The sequence below is a fragment of the Hippopotamus amphibius genome, chromosome 9 (assembly GCF_030028045.1).
Source record: "Hippopotamus amphibius kiboko isolate mHipAmp2 chromosome 9, mHipAmp2.hap2, whole genome shotgun sequence".
Classification (NCBI taxonomy): Eukaryota; Metazoa; Chordata; class Mammalia; order Artiodactyla; family Hippopotamidae; genus Hippopotamus; species Hippopotamus amphibius.
The window spans coordinates 41,878,598-41,905,447 of NC_080194.1; the positions used below are offsets into that span (position 1 = coordinate 41,878,598).

Consider the following 26,850-nt stretch of genomic DNA (forward strand, 5'->3'; position numbering starts at 1 on the left):
GAGACATTAGACCATCTCGACTTAATTGATATTTATAGGACATTCCATCCAAAAACTACAGAATACACTTTCTTCTCAAGTGCACACGGAACAATTTCCAGGATAGATCACTCTGGGTCACAAATCAAGCCTTGGTAAATTCAAGAAAGTTGAAATCGTATCAAGCATCTTCTCCGACCACAACACCATGAGACTAGATGTCAATTACAGGAAAAAAACTATAAAAAGTACAAAAACAGGGAGGCTAAACAATACGCTATTAAACAACCAAGAAATCACTAAAGAAATCAAAGAGGAAATCAAAAAACACCTAGAAGCACATGACAATGAAAACACACAACCCAAACCTATGGGACGCAGCAACAGCAGCTCTAAGAGGGAAGTTTATAGCAATACAGTCCTACCTCAAGAAACAAGAAAAATATTGAATAAACAACCTAACCTTACACCTAAAACAATTAGAGAAAGAAGACCAAATAAACCCCAAAGTGAGCAGAAGGAAAGAAATCATAATGATCAGATCAGAAATAAAGGAAAAAGAAATGAAGGAAACAATAGCAAAGATCAATGAAACTAAAAGCTGGGTCTTTGAGAAGATAAACAAAATTGATAAACCATTAGCTAGACTCATCAGGAAAAAAAGGGAGAAGACACAAATCAACAGAATTAGAAATGAAAAAGGAGAAGTAATAACGGACACCACAGAAATACAAAAGATCATGAGAGACTACTACAAGCAACTATATGCCAATAAATTGGATAACCTGCAAGAAATGGATACCTTCTTAGAAAAGTACAATCTTCCAAGACTGAACCAGGAAGAAATAGAAAATATGAATAGACCAATCACAAGTATGGAAATTGAGACTGTGATTAAAAATCTCCCAACAAACAAAAGCCCAGGGCCAGATGGCTTCACAGGAGAATTCTATCAAACATTTAGAGAAGAGCTAACACCTATCCTTCTCAAACTCTTCCAAAATGTAGCAGAAGGAGGAACACTCCCAAACTCACTCTACGAGGCCACTATCACCCTGATACCAAAACCAGGCAAAGATGTCACAAAAAAAGAAAATTACAGGCCAATATCACTGATGAATATAGATGCAAAAATCCTCAACAAAATACTAGCTAACAGAATCCAACAGCACATTAAAAAGATCATACACCACGATCAATTGGGGTTCATCCATGAAATTCAAGGATTCTTCAATATATGAAAATCAATCAATGTGATACATCATATCAATAAACTGAAGGATAAAAACCATTTGATAATCTCAACAGAGACAGAAAAAGCTTTTGACAAAATTCAACATCCATTTATGATAAAAACTCTCCAGAAAATGGGCATAGAAGGAAATTACCTCAACATCATAAAAGCCATGTATGACAAACCAACAGCCAACATCGTTCTAAATGGTGAAAAACTGAAAGCATTCCCTATAAGAACAGGAACAAGACAAGGGTGTCCACTCTCACCATAGTTTTGGAAGTTTTAGCCACAGCAATCAGAGAAGTGAATGAAAGAAAAGGAATCCAAATTGGAAAAGAAGAAGTGAAATTGTCACTCTTTGCAGATGACATGATATTACACATAGAAAACCCTAAAGATTCTACTAGAAAACTGCTAGCACTAATCGATGAATTTAGTAAAGTAGCAGGATACAAAATTAATGCGCAGAAGTCTCTTGCATTCCTATACACTAACAACGAAAAAGCAGAAAGAGAAATTAAGGAAACTCTCCCATTTACCATTGCAACAAAAAGAATAAAATACCTAGGAATAAATCTGCCTAAGGAGGCAAAAGACCTGTATGCAGAAAACTATAAGAAACTGATGAAAGAAATGAAAGAGGATACAAACAGATGGAGGGACATACCATGTTCTTGGATTGGAAGAATCGACATTGTGAAAATGACTATTCTACCCAAAACAATTTACAGATTCAATGCAATCCCTATCAAATTACCAACAGCATTTTTCACAGAACTAGAACAAGAAATCTTACGATTTGTATGGAAATGCAAAAGACCCCAAGTAGCCAAAGCAATCTTGAGAAGGAAAGATGGAGTTGGTGGAATTAGGCTTCCTGACTTCAAACTTTACTACAAGGCCACAGTGATCAAGACAGTATGGTACTGGCACAAAAATAGAAAGGAAGATCAATGGAACAGAATAGAGAACTCAGAGGTAAACCCAAGCACATATGGGCAGCTTATCTTTGACAAAGGAGGCAAAAATATACAATGGAAAAAAGAGAGCCTCTTCAATAGGTGGTGCTGGGGAAATTGGACAGCAACATGTAAAAGAATGAAATTAGAACACTTCCTAACACCATACACAAAAGCAAACTCAAAATAGATTAAAGACCTACATGTAAGGCCAGACACTATAAGACTCCTAGAGGAAAACATAGGCAGAACACTCTTGGACATACATCAAAGCAAGATCCTTTTTGACCCACCTCCGAGAATAATAGAAATAAAATCAAGAATAAGCAAATGGGACCTAATGAAACTTAAAAGCTTTTGCACAGCAAAAGAAACCATAAACAAGACAAGAAGGCAACCCTCAGAATGGGAGAAAATACTTGCCAACGAAGCAACGGACAAAGGATTAATCTCCAAAATATACAAGCAGCTCATGCAGCTTAATACCAAAAAAGCAAATAACCCAATCCACAAATGGGCGGAAGATCTAAATAGACATTTCTCCAAAGAAGACATACAGATGGCCAACAAACACATGAAAAGATGCTCAAAATCACTACTCATCAGAGAAATGCAAGTCAAAGCCACAATGAGGTATCACCACACACCATTCAGAATGGCCATCATCACAAAATCTGGAAACAATAAATGTTGGGGAGGGTGTGGAGAAAAGGGAACTCTCCTGCACTGTTGGTGGGAATGTAAGTTGGTACAGCCACTGTGGAAAACAGTCTGGAGGTTCCTTAAAAAACTAAAAATAGAACTACCATATGATCCAGTAATCCCACTCCTGGGCATATACCCAAAGAAAACCATAATCCCAAAAGAAACATGTATCATAATGTTCATTGCAGCACTATTTACAATAGCCAGGACATGGAAGCAACCTACATGCCCATCAACAGATGAATGGTTAAAGCAGATGTGGCACATATATACAATATTAGTCAGCCATAAAAAGGAATGAAATGGAGCTATATGTAATGAGGTGGATAGACCTAGAGTCTGTCATAAAGAGTGAAGTAAGCCAGAAAGAGAAAAACAAATACTGTATGCTAACTCATATATATGGAATCTAAAAAAAAAAAAAAAAAGTGGTACTGATGAACCTAGTGACAGGGCAAGAATAAGGATGCAGATGCAGAGAATGGACCTGAGGACATGGGGTTGGTGGGGCGGGGGGTGAAGGGGAAGCTGGGACGAAGTGAGAGAGTAGCATAGACATGTATACACTACCAACTGTAAAATAGATAGCTAGTGGGAAGTTGCTATATAACAAAGGGAGATCAACTAGATGGTGGGTGATGCCTTAAAGGGTCAAGACAGGGAGGGTGGGAAGGCGTCGTGGGAGGGAGGGGATATGGGGATATGTGTATAAATACAGCTGATTCACTTTGGTGTACCTCAAAAGCTGGTACAAGAGTGTAAAGCAATTATATTCCAATAAAGAGCTTAAAAAATAAAACTTGGAAAATTGTCAAAAAAAAAAAAGTCAAATTATTAAGAGGAACAAAGTCCCAATCATCTTGGCAAACATTAGTAAGACAGTATAATAGAGTATGCCTATTACATTAATAATAGTCATAATTCATAAATAGCAGTTATACATATACTTTAAAATTTTTTTAAATTTCATATTGGAGTATAGTTGATTTACAATGTTGTGTTAGTTTCAGGTGTACAGCAAAGTGATTTAATTATACACATGTCTATTTTTTTTCAGATTCTTTTCCCATATAGGTTAGAGAATATTGAGTGGAGTTCCCTGTGCTATACAGTAGGTCACTGTTGATTATCTATTTTATATACAGTAGTGTGTATATGTTAATCCCAATCTTCTAATGTATCTCTCCCCCCACTTTCCCATTTGGTAACTGTAAATTCGTTTGCTAAGTCTGTGAGTCTGTTTTTGTTTTGTAAGTAAGTTCATTTGTATCATTTTTTTAGATTCCACATATAAGTGATATATATGGGAAAAAAAGTGAGTGAATGAATGAATGAACAATGAATGAGTGAATGAACAAAGAATTAGCTATTGGCCATATTTAAAGGAGAATTGAGTATCAAAAAGAACAATGACTGTAATGGATTATTATATTTTAAAAAATCTTTGAAACTATAGTGATACTTGAAAAAAGGGGAGAAGAAAGCATTTCTTTATGGAAGAATGCCAGCTAAGAAACGTAGAAGGAATGATAGCAACAGAAAATCAGCATCTTGAAGCCACCGTTATTCAGGTAAAAATCATCTGTGGATTGTAAAGCCACTCGGGGAAAAGTTACAAGGAGGTGGCCTAGTCAGTCACACAGTCTCAACATCTCTCTTTGTTATCACAAGGGTATCCCTAGTACCTTTTCAATGGAGAGGTTTGCTAGACCAGTGGGCCTCGCCAATGGGCTAAACTGACATCGTATGAAACGATGGAAAATACACATCATCAACTAGGTTGTGTTCTTGCCAAAATTGCTTAACTTGAATCTGATCATGAGGAAGAGGTGATTGCTAAGCTCCTAGCTCATGGTCCCAGACTCCCAGCTGCCTGTCCTGCCTCTACCCCTGCGTACTTGCCCAGCCGCTCCGTCTCCTGGTAAGGCACGTAGATGTTGTTGAGGCCACAGAGGAAGGCAGTCAGGATGATCATGAGGATGAACATGAACCTGGCATGGGGTGGGATGGGGAAGGGTCAGAGCAGGTCTCCACCCTGGGAGAAGTCAGGCTCTGGGGAGAGGGGTGGGGGTGACAGCCCCTAGGCTCAGCCTCCACTTGATAAGGATTCCGTTTCGTTATTATTAAGAACAGAGAATAAGGGGGTGGGAAATGAGAAGGGATTTAAAGGGTACTGAAGCAGAAGCTCTCCCTCCAGAATAAAGGGTTCTGGGTTGAAACAGTCAAAGCTGGGGATGGGCCAAGTTCCCAGGGAGGGACTGAGAAGCTGAGATGTGGTACAGGGATGAGGGAGAGTCATGGAGTCCTACTGGACAGGACTTATCACCAGCAGAGTTAAAGCCACGTGTGAGTTGAGTTGTCTTGCAACAGGGAGGGCTAGGAGAGTCTCAGGAGTGGGATGGGAGGTTCTCCAGGCTGAGCTGACCTGAAGATGTTCACAGATGTAACCAGGGCTTTTCCCATCAAGGGCACTCACTCCCATCCCGCCTCAGGCAGGATTTTCCTAGGGAAGCAGGCACTAACTAAGGGCTCTGTTTAGGGTGAATGCCCAGGTAGGCTGTAAATGATTAGATGATAATTACCAGGAAGACCAGATAATTCCATGAATTTCAAGAGCAGTTGTACAGTGGGAACCATCCAAAGGGACCCCTGAGTCCAGCGCCTTACCACAAAGACGGGAAAAGTGAGCCCCAGAGAGGGCCACGGAGACAGCAACAGGACTGGAATGCCAGCCAAGGGCTCTTTCTGCTCTCAGTGGTTCCTGATCTTTGGAGTCATGGGCCTCTTTGAGAATTAGTTGAAAGTTTTAGACCCTCTCTGCAGAGAAATGTACCTTTACATTTACATCCCCAAATTTGCCTATAGTTTCAGGGTTCTGAGGTCTCTGGAGCCTGGGAAAGGAAGCCAGGATAAGAATCCCTGGGCTACCTAGAGCTGCGGGACTTCACAAGGAGGTCAGGTGGGGTCCATCGGAGGGGAGGCTGCTCCGAGCAGGGGCGTTACGCACCGGAGCATGTCGTCGATCATCCTGCCAATGGAAATCTGCAGGGTGCCCAGCGACTCGTGGGCCGGCAGGATGTAGGCCAGGCGGGTGAAGCTGAGCATGCTGGTGACAGCAAAGAGCACCTCAGCCAGAAACTGGGGGTCCTCCACGCGCCACTCTCTCCGCTCTGTGCAGGTGGAACGGGGTGGGGGTGCTGAGGCCGAGTGCCAAGGAAGAGAGGGGTCTGGGGGATTCAGGGCTGAGCTGGGGGCCACTCACCCGCCGAGCTGAAGTAGTGGCAGGCGGCCCCGTCCGGGGCATCTCGGCAGTGCACGTGGGCAAGCCCCGCCAGGAGGAGGCGCAGTGCGAAGGCCGCCAGGTACAGGGACAGGATGACCATGTCCAGGAAGTTCCACCAGTCCAGGAGGTAACTGCGCAGGCCCTCGATCCACACTTCCTTACACTCAAACCACAGGAAGCCTGAAGGAGGTGGTTGGGCGCCAGGACGGGTTGAGGCACCTCCTCCATCCAGGTCAGAGTTGGGTTGCGGGTGTGGTCAGTGGGGGGATACTATGCAGGGGGTGGGGGCACTCAAATATCACAGGCACGCGATGGGTAAAATGTGGACATCTAATCTGCTTAAGGGCAGAGATCTTACGTGAAAGTTAAAAGGACCCCTGGCTGCTGCAGACTCAGCTGCCGCGAAGCCCGCGCAGTGATTCCAGTCGGCTGAGAAACTCAACAAGTGAGTCACACCTGGAGAGGCTGGTTATGGGGAGGGAATGACTGAAATCTGTTTCTCCCTGCCCTCCACCAAATAAATACTGGACAACTATTTAAAGAATATTGATTTGGGGCTTCCCTGGTGGCGCAGTGGTTAAGAATCCGCCTGCCAATGCAGGGGACACGGGTTTGATCCCTGGTCCAGGAAGATCCCACATGCCGCAGAGCAACTAAGCCCGTGCGCCACAACTAGTGAGCCTGCGCTCTAGAGCCTGTGTTCTGCAACAAGAGAAGCCACCACAATGAGAAACCCATGTACTGCAACAAAGAGTAGCCCTCCTCACTGCAACTAGAGAAAGCCCGTGCACAGCAACGAAGACCCAAGCAGCCAATAGATAGATAAATAAATAAATAAATAAATAAATAAAGTTTATTTATTAAAAAAAAAAGGAATATTGATTTATCAACCTGCTCAATACCAGCCCGGGGCCCAGTGCCAGACCTGGGGATGGAGGGTCTTGGGAGCTGGACCCCATGAGCCAGGTGACCCTGCCATGACCTACCTTTCTCCGTTCCCTAGACACAAGCACGTGCTTTATCACTCATGGTTCCGTCCACCTAGAAAGCCCTTCCAACCCTTTTGAAGTCAGGCTCACCTTTGTGGCCCAAGACAAATCTTACCTCCTCTGTGAAGCCTTCCCTAACCAGGGGGAGTGAGTTCTCACAGCTCTCCGTGATACCATCGCTGTGGGGCACTGCAGGATATCTCTTCCTGGGTCTGTCCGCCTCCCCTCCCCTGAACTTTGAACCCCTCAAGGGCAGGGACCACAGCCGATTCACCTCCTTGTCCCCAGTGTCCCGTACAGGCCGCAGTAGTTACTAGTGAATAAACACTGATTAAGCTCCTACCATGTGCCAGTGGGATCCTTTGGTGAACAGGACAAACGCAGTCCCTGGCCTCCCCGGGTTCATAATCTAGTGAGGGAGCGGGGCACGTGGCCAAGTCGTTACATCCCAGCATGGTAAATGCTAAGGTGGAGGAGAGCAGGGGAACAGAGGCTGCTGTGGGAGTGTTTAGGAACAGATCTTCATTCTGATCTGGGGACCAGGGAAAGCTTCACTTCTCCCAGAAAGTGACATTTGAGCTGAGACCTGACGGAGGAGTGAAGGGGCTGGCGTGGCAGGGGAGAGGGCTGTGGGGGAAAGAGAATGTGCGCAGGCCTGGAGACAAGCAGAGCAGGGCGTGGTGGGAACTGGATCTGTTCCCATGGCAGCAGACCGCCTTGTGAGAGTGGGATGGAGGCTCAGTGATGTATGTTTAATGGGTGGATGGAACCCTATTTAATTTATCTGTGTGTTCTCAGGACGTCGCTCACAGTAGGGCAGCAGCAAGTGTTTACTGCATGAAGAAACGAGGAGTGTTCTTTCCTAAGACTTCTTTCCCCATGGGCAGGCACTGTATTGGTTTCATCTCTACCCAATACATGTCAATAGTGTTTACTAAATAATTGGATGAGAAACTTTTCCTCTTGGACCCCGCTATTGTTTTCTTCCCCCGGAGTTTTTTGGCCAAATTTCCTTTCGGGCCTCACTGACTGGCTTGGTACAGGGTGGAGTAGCAGACAGTCTACTGGTGGCTTGGCAGTTTGCTAACTAAGCTAGAGGTAAGTAAAGGGAAGACAGATGAGGAAGAGGCCCCCAGTCCAGCTGCTGAGCTGACCAGCCAAATGCTCGGTAGAGCTCATTATCGTCAACTGCATTTGCTGAATTGTTTGAGAATACTTGATTCTGCTATAGAATAAAAGAACACCAATGGAATGGATGAAACTTATACACTGAGCACATATAAGTCAGTTATCCAGGTGACATGTTGGACAAATAAAGCAAGTACAGCATATGTGTGCGAACATATGTAGAGTATTTAGGGTAGACACTAAATATTATTGATACACTGAATATACATGAGGCAGATGAAGCCCTTAGGATTCATCAGATTTTAAATCCGCTACCCACTGGTGATACCCATTCTGGCCTCCCATGTCCTCTGCCCAAAAATTGCAAAGAAAAGTCATAGCTGCTCGCCAGGATGAGTAGTGAGCTACAGCTGTGGTCAGATATACTTGCGCCCGTGTTTCTCCCACAGCTCAAGTGTTGGGGCCAGGCAGCTTCTGGCTGTTGTATCCTCTGCTCAAACCTCAACTCTGGTCCTCGTAACAACACCATCATAAGTACACCACTTATGGGTTTAATAAACTGTATGATTCAAGCATCTTAGTTTGGTCTGTGAGCCTTTCTGTTCCATGAACTTCAGGACAGATTGCCTGGTGGTGTACTTACTGGCTACCATTACACCAAGGTAGTCTTCCACCCGACATCATGGACCAGTGTCTTATTTGTGAGAGGATGTGACTATCCAGAATAGGTAGTGACTGATGCCAGGGTCAGGGAAGAATGGGATCCTTTCTCAGGGCATCTATCACAGGGCTAGGTCCCCTGATTAGAGGTGTAGGGGAAACCCTTGGTGGACTAGAGGTTGGAGGGGTCTGGTTTTATGTTCAGGGAGCATCTCCAGGGGCAGTCCCCCTCTGTGGGGGTGCTTACTATGAAGAAAAGTGAGGGGGCCCCCAAGAAGATCTGCCACAAATAAGAAGCCCCACACATGTACCTGCAACCCAAACCATGTGTAGTGAAGTCTCCCAGACGCTCTGGCTGCGGCCTTGGAAGGTACTCAGCTGCGTCTCCATGACCAGGGACTCTCCCAGCAGGAAGATGAGGAACCACAGATAGGAGGCCGAGTGCAGCAGGAACTTTAGCACTGGAATCTTCAGCAGGTGGCCCAGCTGGGGGGAAGGAAGGAGAGCAGGGCTCTCAGAGTCCTGCTTACATATCTCCCCTCCCTGGAGAACTTCTGGGATGCTCAGCCCCCACACGTCTCCTTTCCTTCACTCATGTATTCAGACATTTGTCAAGAATGTACTCTATATCAGGCTTTCCCCCTTCATATCTATTTTTTCCTTCACAACCGTATGAGGTGGGTATCATTATTCCCATTTTTTAGCTAAGGAACAGGATCACAGAGGTAAAGTACCTTTCCCTGGGGGGTCCCACAGGCTCTTCAGTCTCAACCATGTTAAGAAATAAATGCATCATCTCCGATCCCAAACTTGTTCCTTCTCTTCCTCCTGTATCCCCATCTTGGAAAACATCCCAGCCACCCAGACCAGGATGCTTAAACGCATCTCTGCATCCTCTCTCTCACACACTCTGAGTCTCCCTAACTGTCGCCCCTCCCCCAATCCATCCTTCACACCACTAGGAGAGAGAGCTTCCTCAAACACAAAACTAACAGGATCTCTCACCTCTTTACAGTCCTTCAGTGGCTCCCATCATGCCTAAGGGGCTGTGGGACCCGGACCCTTGCACTTACGCTCTAGCTGCACAGTGTGCCTTTCAGTGTGTCTCATACTTTTCATTCTCCCTCCCTGGGCCGTTGGATGGACATGCTGTTCCTGCTTCCTGGAGCACGGCTCACGCTGTTCCTCACTTGGCTTACAGGTACCTGGCTTGCTCTTTATTACATCCCCAGTGCCAGGCACGATGCCTGGCTCATAGTAGGGTCTCAAGGAAATATTTGTTGAGTGAAGGAATAGAAATATCTGGGTCCATGGGGGCTCCCAAAGAGTTTGTCGGTTGGGGTGGGTGTCTCTTTAGGAGAGCTGAGGGCTGTATGTAGGACTCAGGCTTCGGAGGCAGAGAAACCTCCGTCTCAATCCTGACTCTGCTGTTTCCTGCAGACAGAAGAGCATTTCTGTTCTTTGTGTCTCCACTCTAAAATCCAGGTGCGACGCCTACCTTCCAGGACCACCTCAAATCACCTAATGGGAACATTCCTAAAGTGCCCAGCCCAGGGCCTGACATAAAACCAGTGCTCGACAAGTGACAGTTATCATTACTTCTACCGTCAGTACCCGGGACTTGGGCGCCAGCCAGTAGCCAAGGCAGAGGAAGGGCATGGTGAGGAAGATGAGGAAGGTGACCAAGAGCTTCCAGATGGTGGTGCTCCCACGCCAGCCAGCCAGGTTCCCACACCAGATGGAGGACAGGACTTGCTGGCAGATGGGGTGTGCTACAAACTAAGCAGAGATGGGCGTGAGCAGAGGGGGTGGCCACCAGCCAGGGAGGAGGAAGGGGAGCCAGTTGGGTGCACTGACTTCCCTGCCATAGAGATTGAACCATGTTTCTTTTGTCCCTGGGCCAGCCAGCTCAGAAGAGAGGCAACCCACTTGCCATGTGACCTTTGGCAGACCCCACCCCTCTTTGGAACTTGGTTTCCTAGTCTATGAAGGAGAAGTTGAACTCAAAGATTTTCCTGTACTCTCCAGAACCCGCATGCTTGAATCTCAGTCAGGCAGTGGTGGGTGCAACTGGGTACCTACTTCCAGAACCCTCAGGGTTCTTTGTCTTCTTAGAGATGTGGGCCACCAGCCTGCATGGTCTTGAGGAGGGGAGGAGCAGGGAACGTGGGGTTTGGTGTCATGGGAGCCATTATGAAGGAAGGTTTTTGGTCAAGCTCCTGGTGGGCTAGGATATCTGAGGGTGGGTGAGAGGGAGGAGTAAGGGGCTGGGGGAGGCTAGAAAGGGAGTATATCTTAGGCTTAGGGGGCAGGCATCTAGTGAGATGAAGAAAGGAATCACTTGGTACTTAAGCCCTGAGAGATCTAGTCTAATTTTGCTGAATAGAGTAAGATACTGAAGTCTAACAATAGAAAAAGACTGAACCAAGCCTACTCAGCAGGCCAGAGGCAGAGCTGAGGGTAAGACCCAGAAGTCTGGTCTGAAGGTGGGGTCTGGGCGAGTAATGGGACTTTCAAGGGCTGGGGAGAGGTTAGGGACGTAGACTGAAGGTAAAAAGGGAGGGTGGGAGACCCACAGGATAAGGGCCTAGATAGAAGGGAGCTCAGAATCAAGATCTAAGAGGGGTCCTGAGGGCAGGGAAACGACTTGCTTAGGGTCAAAGTGGGGGCTACCTAGGAGTGGCAGGGCAAGGGGTCAGGGCAGGGCGGGGGGAGGCGGGTAGGGCCCAGCTGACCCGCTTCTGGTTGTAGTTGACGGCCAGCCGCAGCCTCGCCAGGTTGGGGATGCCTTCCTCAAAGGCCTGGCCCAGACCCTCCGCCTCGGGCTCAGTCTCGCTGTCCTCGCCCAGGTCATTGAGCACCGCAGTGACCTCACTCTGGTTCCGGCACATGCCCAGCAGTTCAAAGCTGTAGTCCTGGCTCAGCAACTCCAGGGCAATGTACTCGGGCTGTAGGGAGGAAGTCCATGTGTGCCTGCCACCCTGCGGGCCCAGCCCCATCAGGTCAGCCCCCTCCCTCCCAACAGCGGGCCCGGGTCACTCTGTCCTGCCCTCGGCCGTCACTTACAGCTGGTATCACCCTGAGTCATCTATTCCTTTCTTCTCTGCCACCCTACCTGTCCTCCTGGTTGTAACGAGGCACCTCCCATGTCAACTTTGCTCCTCTGGTGCTGCATCTACCGTATCGCTGAGTCATTTCAGCCCAGACCCCTCGGTCACCTTTGTCCACCCCTTGTACTTCCTCTTCCCTATTTCTGTCCCTTTCCTGCTCCTATTCTTCATGGCTTCTTGGGTTCATTTAATTACTTTTGTTGAGCACCTACCTTATACGGGGACCCACGCTGGCAGTTTTAGGAGCTGCAGACACAAGTGGGCAGTTCTTGCCTCCACTTTACCAGTCCTAGCCTCGGTTTTACTTGGGGCCCTAAAAACAGAGGCTGCTGGCTAGGGTTTCAGGAGCCTAGGTCTGAGGCCCAGCACGGTCCCTCAGGTGGTGTCACACTGGATAAGGTATTTCCCTTTTCCAAGCCTCCGCCCCCCGCCTGGGAGGTGGGGATGCTCACTCCTGCTGCCTCTTTCTGGGGGCTGCTGTGACGATGGAGGGGAAGTCCTCTGGAGAGGGCTGCTCTTCCTTACTACCTGCGAAGTGGGGGCTCTTCTACGACTCTGGACACGCAGCACACTCTTCCCCGGCCTCGCCCAGCACAGCTCACATCCTGCCTTAGGACTCTGTCTTAATATCCTTGTCTGTTTCCCCACCGAATGGTAATCTTGACCATGGGGACCAAGTCTGCCTGGCACAGAGGGGATGTCCGTGGATGAGTGATGGAGGGAACTGGACGGGTGAATTCAAAGCCCCTGACTAGTCCCTGCCGCCAGGCCTCCCTGGCTCCCCTTCACACATTCTGTCTGCACAGGGCCCCTGCACGCATCCCATGTCTACTTTTGCTAGCTGAGAGTCTTTGTTTGGACTGAACCCTGACCTCAAATATCCTTCCTACCCTTCTCCACCTGTGTTAAACCACCTGGTTGTGTAGCCAAGATTAATCCCGCTTCTTCGAAGGAGTCTGTCCTGCACACAACAGCTGTAGCTTCCTGACCTCTTCTCTGGGCTTTGGAAGCCCTGTAGCACCTGAGCATGGGGCTGAACATCCTGGGAGTCTTGTCTGCCTCCCTCTGTCCTCTCTCTCCCCGCTGTGATCACAAACTTGAGGCCCCAACACGCAGTGCTCTGGGTGGGACCACACAGTAGGTATTCAGAAATCACAGGTTCCACTGAATGCGACCTCTAAGTCTTTATCTATGCCTTTCTATCTAGGTTCTCTCCCGTCCCTCAGACAGAGCCAGGACACCCCCAGGGTGGTGTCCGTTCCACGCCCGTGAGACGAGGTGCCCTAGGGTGATAGCTGTCTGCCATGAGAACGAGATCCCCTTCAGGGTGGGATTCTGCAGCTCCCCACCAGAATGGAGGTTTCCCGAGAACATCTGTCTGTTGTTTCCTTCTTCCCAGAACACCCACCAGAGGCCCGACCATGCCCCAGTGGAAGGACAGATACAGGGCACCGAGGGCAGGGGAAGGGAGCAGAAACCAACCTTAAACTCAGGCTCCTTGCGGGCAAGGCGCCTGAGCTCGCGGCTGAGCTGGAAGGCAGCCAGCATGGCATCCTCGCTGGCCAGGGAGAGGTGGGCGCGGCTGGCGATGCCACGGTAGGTGTTGATGCGGGACAGGGAGAACTTGAGCAGGTCGTAGCGGCGCGCGTTGCTGCACTCGAGGCAGGCGCAGGAGACGGGGTGGGGCCGGGCGATGGTGTGGCCGTGCTCCATGAGCAGCTGGGCGATCTCGTACAGGTCCTTCTGGCAGGCCAGGGTGAGGGGGGTGACACCGGGGGCGAAGCGGGAGGCATCAATTGATGAGTCAAAGAAAGCCAGTGAGAAAGACCTGGTGTCCACCTTGCGGCCCTTCTCCCGCTCCAGCCGGGCCAGCAGGTGGCGCACCACTGCTGGCTGGTTTGTGTCCACGGCCACCAGCAGGGCCTCGTGGATCTGCCGGAAGTCGAACTTGACGTTGGCCAATAGCACATCAGTGATGGCCTCGTGGCCTAGGCGGACGGCCAGATTGAGGGCCTCCCTCCAGGAGCGGTCCTCGGCCTCCTCCACATTCCGCAGGGGCCCGCCTGGCCCGCCAGCCGTGGCCTCGACCCCCGACTCCAGCAGCTGCTGAACCAGGCCCAGCTGCCCCTCCTGGATGGCACCCAGCAGTGCAGGCGGGAACTTCAGCTTTCTGTTCATGATCTCGGTCCAGTTAGGCTGAGGCTGGATGAAGCAGTAGAGAGGGTGGGATCCCAAGTCTCCAACCTCCTTTGCTTCGGGGCCGCCCTCACCTTCCACCTTCAAGCCCTTAACCCTCTACACCCAGGCAACATTACAGTCTTCCTATCCCAAACAGACACTAACACAAATTTCCTTTTTTTTGTTTTGCTAACGCTTATGTAGTGCTTATGTACAGGTAGTTTTCTAAACCCTTCAAAAGTAAGTAACTCATTCAATTCTTAAATATCCCTGCAGCATAGGAGCTATCATTCTCTCTTTAACAGGTGAGGAAGCTGAAGTACGGACATGCCAAACCACTTCGACGAGGTGGGCGCCCAGGCAGCCTGGCTGAGGAGCTGGTATTCCTAACTACTCTGCCGTGCTGCTCCTCAACTCAAATAGAAATTAGTAGTAGTAGAGTAGCTTTTAGATTTCTGGAATCTCTACTTCTTCAAAAGCCCCCAAATGTGGGATATAAGAATGTAGGTAAGTACTTTCCCTCTTTTAAGAAGGAAAATAACGATTTTTATCTGTTTTACTCTGAAATTAAATTCTACATTACATGTTATATACTCTAGGATATATGGTTTATATAATGTGATCATCTTGTATAAGGACAATATGAATGTTCCCCGCCCCCCCATTATGTCTATGTAGGGAATACATTTCATTTCCGTATTTTCCAGGAATCAATCATTTTAGAAATACCCTTTCATACCGTAATAATAGCTTCTTGTATATTTTTGTTAAGCTGTTAGTAAATGATATCCCATTTACTGGTACGAAATGATGATAATATTTAGAAAATTTGTCTTGGCTGAAAAATGTTTTCCTTTTGTAAAAAATGTAGTGGCTTAAAACCACACAAATTTATTCTCTTGTGGTTCTAGGAGTCAGAACTAAACCCTTGGGCTAAAGGCAAGGCGTTGGCAGGGCAGGGTAGCTCTAGGTGGGTATCCTTTTCTAGCTTCTAGAGCTATGCTCCCTGCATTCCTTAGTTTATGGCCACTTCCTCCATCTTTAAAAGCCAACAGCATAGACGCTCCACATCTCCTGAAGATTTGCAGATCAAAGATTAAACAAATTTTCTTAGTCACCACTTTATTGTGTGGAATGTCAGGTTAGGAGAGTGCCAGAACTGGGTCTGACTGGGGGTCCCTCCCTCAGCACAACTTCCATCTTCACAGGGACCCGCATACACAGTGGGGCCAAATGTGGGCAGCCTGAGAGGTAGTGGGCTGAAGCAGGACAGGGCTGCGCTGGACGCCTAACCCCCACGCAGCACACAGATCTGTCCAGGACCAGCTCCCATCTTGTTGACATCCTCTCCCAGCTGCTCCTCCCTCGGGAAGTCCCAGAGCTTCCGAAGGACAGGTCCAGACACGTCCACACAGGAGGGTCACTGAACTGGGCTTTTTCCAAGCCCCTAAGCTCTGATCAGGCCTTGTAGCAGGATCCCACCAGGCTCTCCTCCACCAACCTGCCAGCTCTGCCCTCTCCTGCTTTGGGCGGCATTCACCCCCCCACCCCTACCCCCCAATGCTGCCTTGTCCCTCTCTCCCGCCAGGCCCAGCCCATCCTCATCGCTCTTCTCTTCTGGGCCAAAGGTTGGGCCTCCAACGGCTCTCCTCCCACCTGCGGGGTGATGTCCACCACCTGCATGGCAGCTAGGATGTCCCTGCCACGCCTCTGGGTCAATCTATTGTTTTAATCATGGCCAGAAATGTGACCAGGATGGGGGAAGGCGGGGGAGCTGAAAGCCTCTTACCGTGAGGGGGTCCATGGCTGCACCCACCTACACTGGCAGGGATGGAAGGATGGAACTCCTGCTCCTCTGTCTGCTCCCTGACTGTGCCCAGCTTCCTCCTTCCTACCCCTTCAAAACCCCGCCTGGGGCCCTCCCTTTGCCAGGACCAGCTGCTCCCCCTCTGCCTTGTACCCTAGAGACCAGGGTAACTGGTGTTAGTGTCAGGCAATGAAATCTTCTGGGAAAGAGGAGAGGACACAGTTGCTCAAAGAAGGTGGGAAGACAATTTAGAAAAACATAGGCGGAAGGGACCTCAGTGACCCTCTGGTCCAACTGCCCCACTCTTCTCATGGGGACTGGGATTTGCCCAAGATTCCACAGCCGAGCTGAGAACCATTCCTTAGTCATTAGCCCATCTGATCCCCATAAAGCTCTGAATAGAGGATGGGATTTTTTTCTGTTACTGAGGGTTAACTCTGGGGCCCAAGATAAATAACTTGCTTAAAGTCACACAGCAACACTGTTACCTGATTATCATAGGAAGGGAAGCCCCAAGGGATACTGAGAGTTTAGCTCATGCGATGCTCAAAATTCACTCTCCCCTTCCCAGGACACCACAGGATCTTATCTGTCAGGCAGTGCTTTTCTTTTCACTGGGCCTCAGTTTTCCTCTCAGGAAAATGGGCACGAGGATACACATCACTCACTGAGGGAAGGACTTTCTGGACTGTGTCCCAAAGCCCTCAAGAGATCACCAGTTCCACCCAAGAAGTTTCAAAGAAGAGAGAGATGGAGCTGTCCTTGGGGGAGTAGGGTGCCATGGTGACAGAAGCCCTGACAACTGGGAGTGGGGAGCCCAGAGGGGCCCTCAGGCAGAGGACTAAGGGAATGAGGGGAGAGGAGGACAGAGGGCGGCTCGGCCTCATCGGCCCCTCTCAACTGTCAAGAGATGCATGCCCCAGTTTCAGTCACAGAGGGTGGCGGGGGCCAAACCCACAGGACTTCATGGCTCATGCCTGAAGGACCTCCCCACACATGCTGGCATGTTCTTCTATTTCTCCTGCTGAGAACGGCAACTGGCAGATAGGGCAGTGGACCCAGGAAATGGGTGGAGAGCTCTCTGGGGAGGACACCCACAGGACAGATGGCGATGAAGATGGTGACGAGGAGGGAGAGGCTGGGGGAGGTGGGGAGGTCTCTCCACAAGTGGCAGCGTGCTGGGGAAGCATCTCAATGCTGAAGGAGCCTGAGGGGGTGAGGAGAGAAGGAGGTGAGAAAACTGGGCTCCCAGGCAGGAGGCCACCCCCCAGCAGCCTGATGGGAACATCTGCTGTCAAAATGCAGCTGTTTTTGCAGGAAATTTACGGGGGTTGAACATTTTACACCTGAGAGATGCTACCCAGTCATGAATCCACCAAGCGCTTCTAGTGTTTACTATGTGCCTGACACTGTGCTAGGAGCTGAGGGACGTAAGCCTAGGCCTGTCCTCATGGACTATGGCGTCTGGGGTAAAGATAAGCTATGACCACAAGGAACTGTGACACAAAGCAGAGGGTGACACGTGCTAAGCCCAGGGGAATCAAAGAATGCTGCAGGAGCTCAGCTGGGAGAGATTATCGGAGGTCAGAGAAGACTTGGCAAGTAAGTACCATTTGAACAGAGACTTAGAGAGGAAGCAGAATTTGGTCATGGAGGAAGATGTTATGAATGAAATCCTAAGCCTCTCTGATAGTGTTTTACTTTACTTTGTTTCATATTCCTCTGAGGGCAGGGCCGATGTTCCTTCCTCTGCTTGGTGAACACAATGTGAGTGGGTGTTCAAAACAGACTTGTACGTAACTGCAGAGGACAGAGGCCAGGTATCCAAGTTCACACGTCTCCTGGCAGCATTCCCAGATCTCCCATTCCTCCCTCAAGGGATGCCTAGGACTCCCCCAACAACCCCTGAGCCCGAGAAGCTTACCTGCACAAATGGGGCACTGCCCGCTGTCCTGGACACCACTGCTCTGGGCCTGGGGTCGCTGGTGCTCTCTTTGGCCTGCCTTTGCTAGCCCCCTCTGTTTTGGTCGAGAGTTTGCATTGGAGACAGGCCTGTGAGAAAGAATGGTTAGAGACCAACTGTTAGCAAGAGGCCCTAAGGGCTGAAGGAGCCTCAAACCAGGGTGAAAATGTAGACTAGTTGACATGGAGCCAGAAGCCCTGGGTTGGGGTCCTGGTTTGCTCACTTGATGTATCAGACTTGAGGGAAGTCATCTAACCTTTGAATGTCTGAGGACAGAGCTTCTATGACTGCCTTCGGGTTTTTTACTATCCTTTTTTATCGAGACATAATGCACATTCCATAAAACTCATCCTTTTAAAATATATTATTCAATGGTTTTAGGAACTTCACAAGGTCATGTAACCACAACTATCTAATTCCAGAACATTCTTATCACCCCAAAAAGAAACCCTGAACCCATTTGTAGTCACTCCCCATTCCTCTATCCCCACATACTCTGGCAACCACTAACCTACGTTCGGTCTCTATGGATTTGTCTATTTTGGAATCATATAACGTGGTCTTTTGTGACTGACTCATTTCACTTAGCATATTTTCAAGGTTTGTCTATGTTGTGCCATCAGTACATCATTCCTTTTTCGTGGCTGAGTGATATTCCACCACAGATATACACACATTTTGTTTCTTCATCAGTTGATGGACACTTGTGTTGTTTCCACTTCTTGGCTCTTATAAATAATGCTGCTGTGAGCATCTGTCTATACATTGCTGTGTGAAGATCTGTTAGCAGATCTTTTGGGTATGTTCCTAGGAGTGGCATTGCTGGGTCATATGGTAACTCTATGTTTAGCTTTTTGAGGAACTGCCAAACTGTTTACCAAGATGGCTGCACCGTTTTACATTCTCAGCAGCAACGTATGGGAGTTTAGTGTCGCCCACCTTTGCCAACGCTTGTTATTGTCTTTTTGATTACAGCCATCCCAGTGGGTATGATATAGTGATCACTGTGGTTTTGATTTGCATTTCTCTGATGGCTAATGATGTGGAGCATCTTTTCATGTGCTTATGGGCCACATGTATATCTTCTTTGGAGAAGTCTACTCTGATTTTTTGTCCATTCAAAAAATCAGGTTATCTTTTCACTACTGAGTTGTAAGTTTCCTTATATATTCTAGATACAAGCCCCTTATTGGATATACGATATGCAAGTATTTTCTCCCATATTCTGTGGGTTTTCTTTTTTTTCCTTGACGGTGTCCTTTGAGGCAGAAAACAATTTAAATTTGAATGAAGCCCATGAGATATAGTGAACTTGTCTTAACGTTCCGGTTCACTCCAGGGCCACCTCCTTGTCTAGCTCCACACCTGACACCATGTGGGCAAGGACGTCTTTTCTCTGCTAACTTCTAGGTCCAGACCATGAGATCAAGACCCAAACACCAGGGTGCTCTCTGTATAACCGGAACATGAGTGGGGGAAGGACAGGTGCAGAAGGGTAGTAGGTTTGGGGAGGTGATCTGGGCTTTTCAGGTTGACCTACTTACCTGCAGGCTTGCCTTTTCCGCCTCTTCGTCCTGCCCACATCTTTCTCTGTGCCTTGTCCCTCTGGTCTGGGCTCTGTGTTGGAAACGCTCATTAAATCGAGCTCATTAACAAAAGGACCTTCACACGTGATATCCCTTATTTTGAGAATATTCTTTCTATCCTCCTTCCCTGGTCAATTCTTTCTTGCTCTTCAAGTCTCAGATGAAAAATTCCTGTGAGGCAAGGTTCTGTCATCTAAATCTGGTCATCCTGCTATGCTTTGCCTTTGAAGTACTTATCACAGTTTTAAGTTTTCGATTTCCTTGTATGACAAGGATGCGTATCTCTCCATCAGCGTAGGAGCATTGCTGTTTTATTTACTGTGGTGTCGCTGGCACCAAGCCCAGAGTCTTGCACATAAAGATGTGCAATTGATATCTGTCAAATGAACAGTAACAAAAACTAGCAATAACTATTTGTCTAGTTATTCAGAACTTATGAAGCACTATGTATGGCATTTACTATATTTTAAAGTGCTTTTGGGACTTCCCTGGTGGTGCAGTGGTTAAGAATCCCCCTGCCAATGCAGGGGACATGGGTTCAACCCCTGGTCTAGGAAGATCCCACATGCCGCAGAGCAACTAAGCCCGTGTGCCACAACTACTGAGCCTGCACTCTAGAGCCCACAAGCCACAACTACTGAGCCCGTGTGCTGTAACTACTGAAGCCCACGCACCTAGCGTCTGTGCTCTGCAACAAGAGAAGACACCGCAATGAGAAGTCTGCGTACCACAGTGAAGAGTAGCTCCTGCTCACCACAACTAGAGAAAGCCTGCACACAGCAATGAAGAAAAAATGCTTTCATAGCTCCAGCACCCAGTTTGTAGGGTGCCCCCAAAAGTTAGTTCCCTCGCCATTTGCCGTATTTTAAAATGATAACCCACATCCTTCCTTATGTGGTAGGTAGCTTCTGGTTCCTGCCTCCTGATATTCATGCCTCCCCTTGAATGTGGGCAGGACTTAGTAAGTAATTCGCTCCTAATGAACAGAATATGACAAAAGTGACAGGATGTCACTTCTGTGATTAGGTTACAAAAGACCGACTCCGTTCTTGCTAGCACTCTCTATCTCGCCCACTAGCTGGCTCCCTCTGATGAAGCAAGCTGCCACATTGTGAGATGCTCTATGGAGAAGCTCTCGTGGCAAAGGAACTGAGGGAAGCCTCAATCCAACAGCTCTCGACTGAATCCTACTAACAACCATGTGAGTGAGCTAGGGAGCAGATCCTTTCCAGTTAAACCTCGAGATGACTGCAGCCTGTGACAGATCCAGAGCCAGAGGACCCAGTTAAGTCACATCTGGATTCCTAACCTTGAGGAACTGTGAGATAATAAATATTGTTTTCAGCCATTGAGTTTTGGTGTAACTTGTTACATAACAATAGATAACCAATGTACCTTATTTCTGCCATAAAATAATACACTCATGACTTCACTAATTTGTTCAGTTCTTTGAAATGACAGACCATTCCTTTAAAAAAAATTTTCCCAGTGAAGCAATGAGTGAAACCAAGGGTTTTCAATGAGAACTCTACTGGTTTCCTCCCTCCTGCTGTCTAGAATCGTGAAAAGGACAAGACCTCTGGGGTTCAAACCCTGGCTCTGCCACTTATTAGCTGTGTGACTCAGAATCCATAACCTCTCTGAACTTCAGATTCTTTTGTAAAATGAGTTTGTTGTGAACGTTAAATAGATAAAGTTAGTAGAAGTGCCAGCAATGTCTGGTGCAAAGTAGCAACTCCAAAATGTTGAATCCTTTCTTCCTCTGTGATGAAACCACGTTACTCCCCTACTTTATTTCTCCAATAAGCTCCATATACCACCACCCCGACTTAATTGTCCTTCTGAGGTCATCACAGAACACTCATACTGCAAGAGGCCTACGTACTATTTGGTTTAATTTCTTCACTTTGAAGATGAGAGATTTGAGGCTTAAAGAGATGAGGACTCTTGGTTCCTAGGCCAGCGCTCTTTCAATCACTACACAGTATTTGATTTTTCTTCTGGTAACAAGACACTGACAACTATCTTTTCTCCCATTTGAAGTCCCAAGTGTGAACCATCCTTGTATAGCAATGATGGATTCAGGGAGGAAGCAGGGTGCCAGGGGAAGTAAGGAGCCAAAGGTAGGTCATAGGGCCTCACCTGCGCTGTCCCGATGACTGGGACCTGGTTCTGCATCGTTGTTGTTTGGGCTTGCCACGCGGGCTGGAGGTGCCTTGCGGGCAGCTGAAAGCACCATGCAGGCCGAACGCCCCAAAGCCCCTGGCTGCAGCTGCTTTAGGATATTCCTGAGCTCTGAAATTTCCTTGGTGGTCCTGCAGGGAAATGCAGTACTTGGCTTCATTCAGAACAGAGACTCTATTCTGCTCACCCAGGTCAGTGGCATCTAGCCAAGAAAGCCAGTTTGATATACAGATGGGGTTAGGCCTAGAGTATGTAATTAACTGAGAGAACCCAGGCAGCGTCAGTGTGCCTGTGAGTGACTTGGTACCCTTTCTCCTCCAGGAGAAAGAACAGAGAAGTGGCCAAGAGACCTCCATTCTGGCAGCTACGTACGTTTGGGGATCTGGGAAGAATGTCCTCCTGATGGAAGGATTAATCAGCCAGGGGTTGGGACCAGACTCTTGAGCATCAGAAGAGCCCTGAGGAGAAGAAAATGGAGAAATATGAAGTACAGACATTCACCACCAGGGGACACTGCCGCCTAGTGCCAGGGATACTCCCAAACTCAGGACTTCAGCTTAGTTAATGAGTGTATCTGCTATAATTTACGTGGCACCTTGGCTTGTGTGTACACTCTCGGCTCTAAGATGTGAGATTTCGTGATTTTGTGTACTTAGTTCCCCAATGCTAAGAGTTTTATCATGATTCCGGGATAAAAGCACACAAGCTATTGGGAAAAACAGTGCTTTGGGACTGATATGTGCAAATTTTTGAAAGTACACACACACACACATTTAAAAAATCTGTACATATATAAATTGTACGTATATAAAGTTGATTCATGTAGGTACAAAACGCAAATCACTCATCTCTATATACCTATGCGAGAGAAACAAATTATACACACATACGTATTTCTCTATATTTAAAAATAGTTCAAAATAGAACTATTTGGGGATATTTCAGTCATTTTCCTCTTTTCAATATTATTTAATAATATTGTTTAAATTCCAGTAGGATTTATTTCGTGAACAATTTTGTTCACCTGCAACTAAAATCCTACCAATTTTAGCCACCACTTCTAGCCATCTATAAAAGCATGCGTATAGATATCACATGTCTCTTTCTAGCATCAGTCACTCTATATCTAAATATCACAGGCATTTTATAAACCTTTCTGCTTCTAACTCCAGAAATGTCTATGAGCAATAATCATGCACTAGGTCACTTCTACATAGATTTTATTCATGTGGTATACTACAGTTTCTTAATTCTTTGTCAAAATTCAATTAATCTGTGTCAATTTATCTATGGCTTTTTCTTTATTATTCCAAATTTCCTTTTTTCCCTTGAATTTAACAAATTAAAAAATTCCCCTTTAATTTTCAGCTCTGTTTCTTCTACCATAGATTCTTTTTTTAAAAAAAAAAAAAGATTATTTATTTATTTAAGTTTTGGCTGTGTTGGTTATTTGTTGCTGCTCATGGACTTTCTCTAGTTGTGGTGAGCGCGGGCTACTCTTCATTGCGGTGTGTGGGTTTCTCATTGCAGTGGGCTTCTCTTGTTGTGGAGCACCGGATCTAGGCAAATAGGCTTCAGTAGCTGTGGCTCATGGGCTCTAGAGCACAGGCTCAATAGTTGTGGCGCATGGGCTTAGTTGCTCCACAGCATGTGGAATCTTCCCCACCCAGGGACTGAACCCTTGTCCCCTGCATTGGATAAATTTTCTAGTGACCCTATCTACCACTCCCCTCTGAAAGGTCATTTGTATAATAAACATTTATACTAGAAAGCCTACTTTGTTCTAGACACTGTCCTAGATGCCAGGAATGCCTTATGGAACAAGACAAACAGGTCCCTAATCTCACAGAGCTTCCATTTTATTGAACAGCCGGGGCCAGAAAGGTCTGGAATATGCTGAGACAATATCGGAACCTGGCAGAGCACAAAGAACTGCTTCCACTGATCCTTTTGCATTTTCAGCCCTTCCCGCGAAGAAAGAGTAAATCTCAGACCAAAAGTAAATCTCAGGCTTTACTTTGTCTCTGCACTCTGGGTCTCTCCCAAGGCTGTGTTACAAAAGCATCTCCTCCTCCTCCGTCTGCTCCAACTCCATTTTCTCTTTCCAAAGCTCAGTTTCTTGTTTTTTTGCAGTAATCTCAACAGGAGTGACACCTGTGAGGTTCACTTCTGGGAATCAGAATACTTCTGGTTCTTTCAAATGTTTGAAGCTTCTAAAAAATGTACTGTGTGCTCAGGAAGCACTGTGGTGTAATGGCAGGAGACCTGGCTTCTGGTCCCTACTCTGCTCTCACTGTGTATATACATTTCTCTACCTGAGATATAAAGTGAGGTGGGTGGGGCTTGATGATCTCTAAGTATTTTTTTATCTCTATGACTCTAGCCTTGTATGATTACATCTTCATATTTGTTTGTGAGTGAATTATCATGGAGGGTGCTGGCTTGGAAAGATAAACGGAGACACACACAAGTGATAAGAAAGCAAGAGAAGTCAGAATAGGCTTAGAAGAAAAAATTATTAGAAAACTGGCTGACAAAAAGGGAGGTCAATTGACCAGACACCTACCCATCTATACCTATACACAGTCAGAAACCTACACATCTTCTCTTAGGAGGATATGTGTATTATACAGGGAGAGAAAGCAGAGAAACAAGTGAAATTGCAGAGCAGGTATCTAAGAATGTAGCTGGCTGTGCCAGGCAGGTGGGTCAGGGGACAACAATAACAAGAGGGACTGTAAGTGAGCCCTGGGGCTTTTAAGTGCTGGAAGGAAAAGTCTGATGAAAGCTATAATCCCCAGGAACCAGAAATAAAGTAGGAGATAAAGTTTGAATCCCAAAAGAATTTCATTACGGCTACAGAACAAATGGTCCAACAGCTCTGTGTACACTGTATCGAAGGCTCACGTACGTGACTCTTCCGTGTGTGAAAGGGAAGGAGAGGAGTTCACGCCTACCTGTACGAAAGGGCAGAAGCCCACTTATGTTTGTATTTGAATGTATGTTGTATATACTTGTGTCTATCCCTCAATCAAGCACTAGCTTCCTAACTAGAAACTGAAAAGGGTGGGAAAATGTTAAGTTCTTGCTCTACCACGGTACATACCTGGCTCAGCCCTGAGCTCACAGGGTCTGAAGGACCCCCCACAGGGTCATCTAAGGAGTCCAGAGAGGAACACACCCGCAGGAAGGCCAGGCCAAAGGACTGATGACGTGTGAAGGGCTGGGAGCAGGTCAGGCGAAGTCGATCCCATGACTCACCTGAGGCTGGAGCCAGGAAGTCATCTCAAGGAGAAAAGAGAAAGAAAATGAGGGAGAAAGGAAATGCATGAATGGGAGGGAGAGAGGAAGAGAAGGTCAATACTGAGGAGAGGAAAGAAAGGACTGGGACTATAGAGAGTAAACTCCATCCCAAGGAAGAATGGAGGCCATGCCTCCCCCGGGCCTGGGTGCTCAGGGTTTGGCAGTGCCTTGCAGGCCAGTCAGGGCCCTCCCAGACCCAGTGCTTTGCCTTCCCACCATTGCTCCTCTGTCACGGTTCCACACTGTTCCCAGCATGAGTGCTGCCTTAGTCTACACCTCTTCAGGGACCTCATCAATGTCTTGTATTAACAGGGGGTATCTGCAGGTTGGGGTCTGGGGTGACCTCTTGCCAAGTGGATTAGCTGAGCTACATCTACCCTTCCTGGACCACGAGACCTCAACCTCCCTTACAGCACTACAGGCCCTACACACTCGCTCACAGGATCACATGCCAGTACTACAAACCCTTCTCATCTTCAATTCCCAGCACTCTCTAGTAGTATCTCATCTCTCCCACCTCGTATCGCATATCCCTCCTCCTTGACAATGCTACAAATGCCTGCAATTTAAACTCAGACAAATCCTTACTTACTGCCAGGAATCAGATCTTATGTTTTTTGTGCAGTGCCCAGTGAGCACAGAGATCTGCACAGACCAGGACTCAGGAAACACTGTACACAACATAACTATAACTATCATAGAGCCTTCCATCACTTACAGAAACATTTATCCTACACTCACACTTATATACACGTTTGTACAAACACACTAATCACACATGTGTGTTCTACATCTAGCTTCACTGAATCACATGTTATGTGTAAATAAAAATCATAGCTCATAAATACCCCCAGCTGTCATGTACTGTCATCATGGAGAACTCACACACAAACATACCACACTGGTCCACTCATTAACTACCCTATCCCTATCTCACCCGCACATGTAAGAAAACCCATGTGTAGGCTCCCTCCTACAATGTACGCCTTCCAGCTCGCACAGGCCTTTGTAGTCCTGCATCGCACTTTCTCATCATGACTGTCCCTCTCAGTCTCTCTCCCATTTCTGCTTTTGCCCTCCTTACCATCTTTAAACATGCGGACACCTGAACGGTTTTTTCCCTGCTTTGAATCAGTCAGGGACATTAGCATGGTTGCAGGGAGCAGGGTGATGAAAGGTCTGTCCAGGGACCAAGAAGATCGACCCACATCAATTTGCAGGAAAGCACAGCCACAGTTACCTGGGGACAAAAGGTTGTGAGAAAATCAAGGGTGAAGGGATGACAGGGGCTCCCCTGACTGTACACAAGGGAATCGGTGGGAAGAGGACATTCCTCCATTCTAGAGCTAGATGGAGGTCGAGAGAGGTCGAGCAACACAGTGAACCAGCAACTGAAGTGGGACTTGACCTCAGCCCACGAAATGAAGGCTCACTGTGTTCCTCCCGGCCAGAAACCTTCCCCTGACCCAAGAAACTTGCTGCTTCCCTGTCCTCTGGCTCTGGTGGGCAATGCTAAACTCTGTCTCTCTTAAATCCTTGCTGCGGAGCCTGATCTCTCTGTCCTGACAGAGCTGAGACCAATGGTCTCTGTCAATTTTCTATTCCAGAGAATTCTAAGGCCAAGCTTCTCAACCTATAAACTCCTATGGAGCCTTCCTGGTGAGCCTGCACAGGCTCATTCATTCCCCAAGCATTCTCCCTAAATTTAATTTTTTTACTGGCTGAGCCAAACGGCATGTGGGATCTTGGTTCCCCGACCAGGGATCAAACCCATGCCCC

The 26,850-nt window shown here is 47.4% G+C and overlaps 1 protein-coding gene across 2 annotated transcripts in view; it reads right to left on the bottom strand.

Moving 5' to 3' along the window:
• XNDC1N (XRCC1 N-terminal domain containing 1, N-terminal like) overlaps nucleotides 1–26,850 on the bottom strand; it is a 45,712-nt gene that overhangs the window by 11,544 nt on the left and 7,318 nt on the right. Inside the window, exons 4-18 of one of the 2 annotated variants that reach the window (XM_057695604.1) lie at nucleotides 26,156–26,311; nucleotides 24,875–25,053; nucleotides 22,141–22,226; nucleotides 21,727–21,899; nucleotides 19,543–19,615; nucleotides 17,960–18,087; nucleotides 17,134–17,242; nucleotides 16,189–16,234; nucleotides 13,533–14,252; nucleotides 11,676–11,888; nucleotides 10,555–10,719; nucleotides 9,252–9,426; nucleotides 6,143–6,343; nucleotides 5,888–6,050; nucleotides 4,779–4,871 (exon numbers count right to left, since the gene is read on the bottom strand). In XM_057695604.1, coding sequence (XP_057551587.1) covers nucleotides 4,779–4,871; nucleotides 5,888–6,050; nucleotides 6,143–6,343; nucleotides 9,252–9,426; nucleotides 10,555–10,719; nucleotides 11,676–11,888; nucleotides 13,533–14,252; nucleotides 16,189–16,234; nucleotides 17,134–17,242; nucleotides 17,960–18,087; nucleotides 19,543–19,615; nucleotides 21,727–21,899; nucleotides 22,141–22,226; nucleotides 24,875–25,053; nucleotides 26,156–26,311 — 2,680 coding nt within the window. Of the gene's footprint in view, nucleotides 1–4,778; nucleotides 4,872–5,887; nucleotides 6,051–6,142; nucleotides 6,344–9,251; nucleotides 9,427–10,554; nucleotides 10,720–11,675; nucleotides 11,889–13,532; nucleotides 14,253–16,017; nucleotides 16,997–17,133; nucleotides 17,243–17,959; nucleotides 18,088–19,542; nucleotides 19,616–21,726; nucleotides 21,900–22,140; nucleotides 22,227–24,874; nucleotides 25,054–26,155; nucleotides 26,312–26,850 lie in introns of those variants that run through there. The other variant, XM_057695605.1, reaches the window with a different exon arrangement.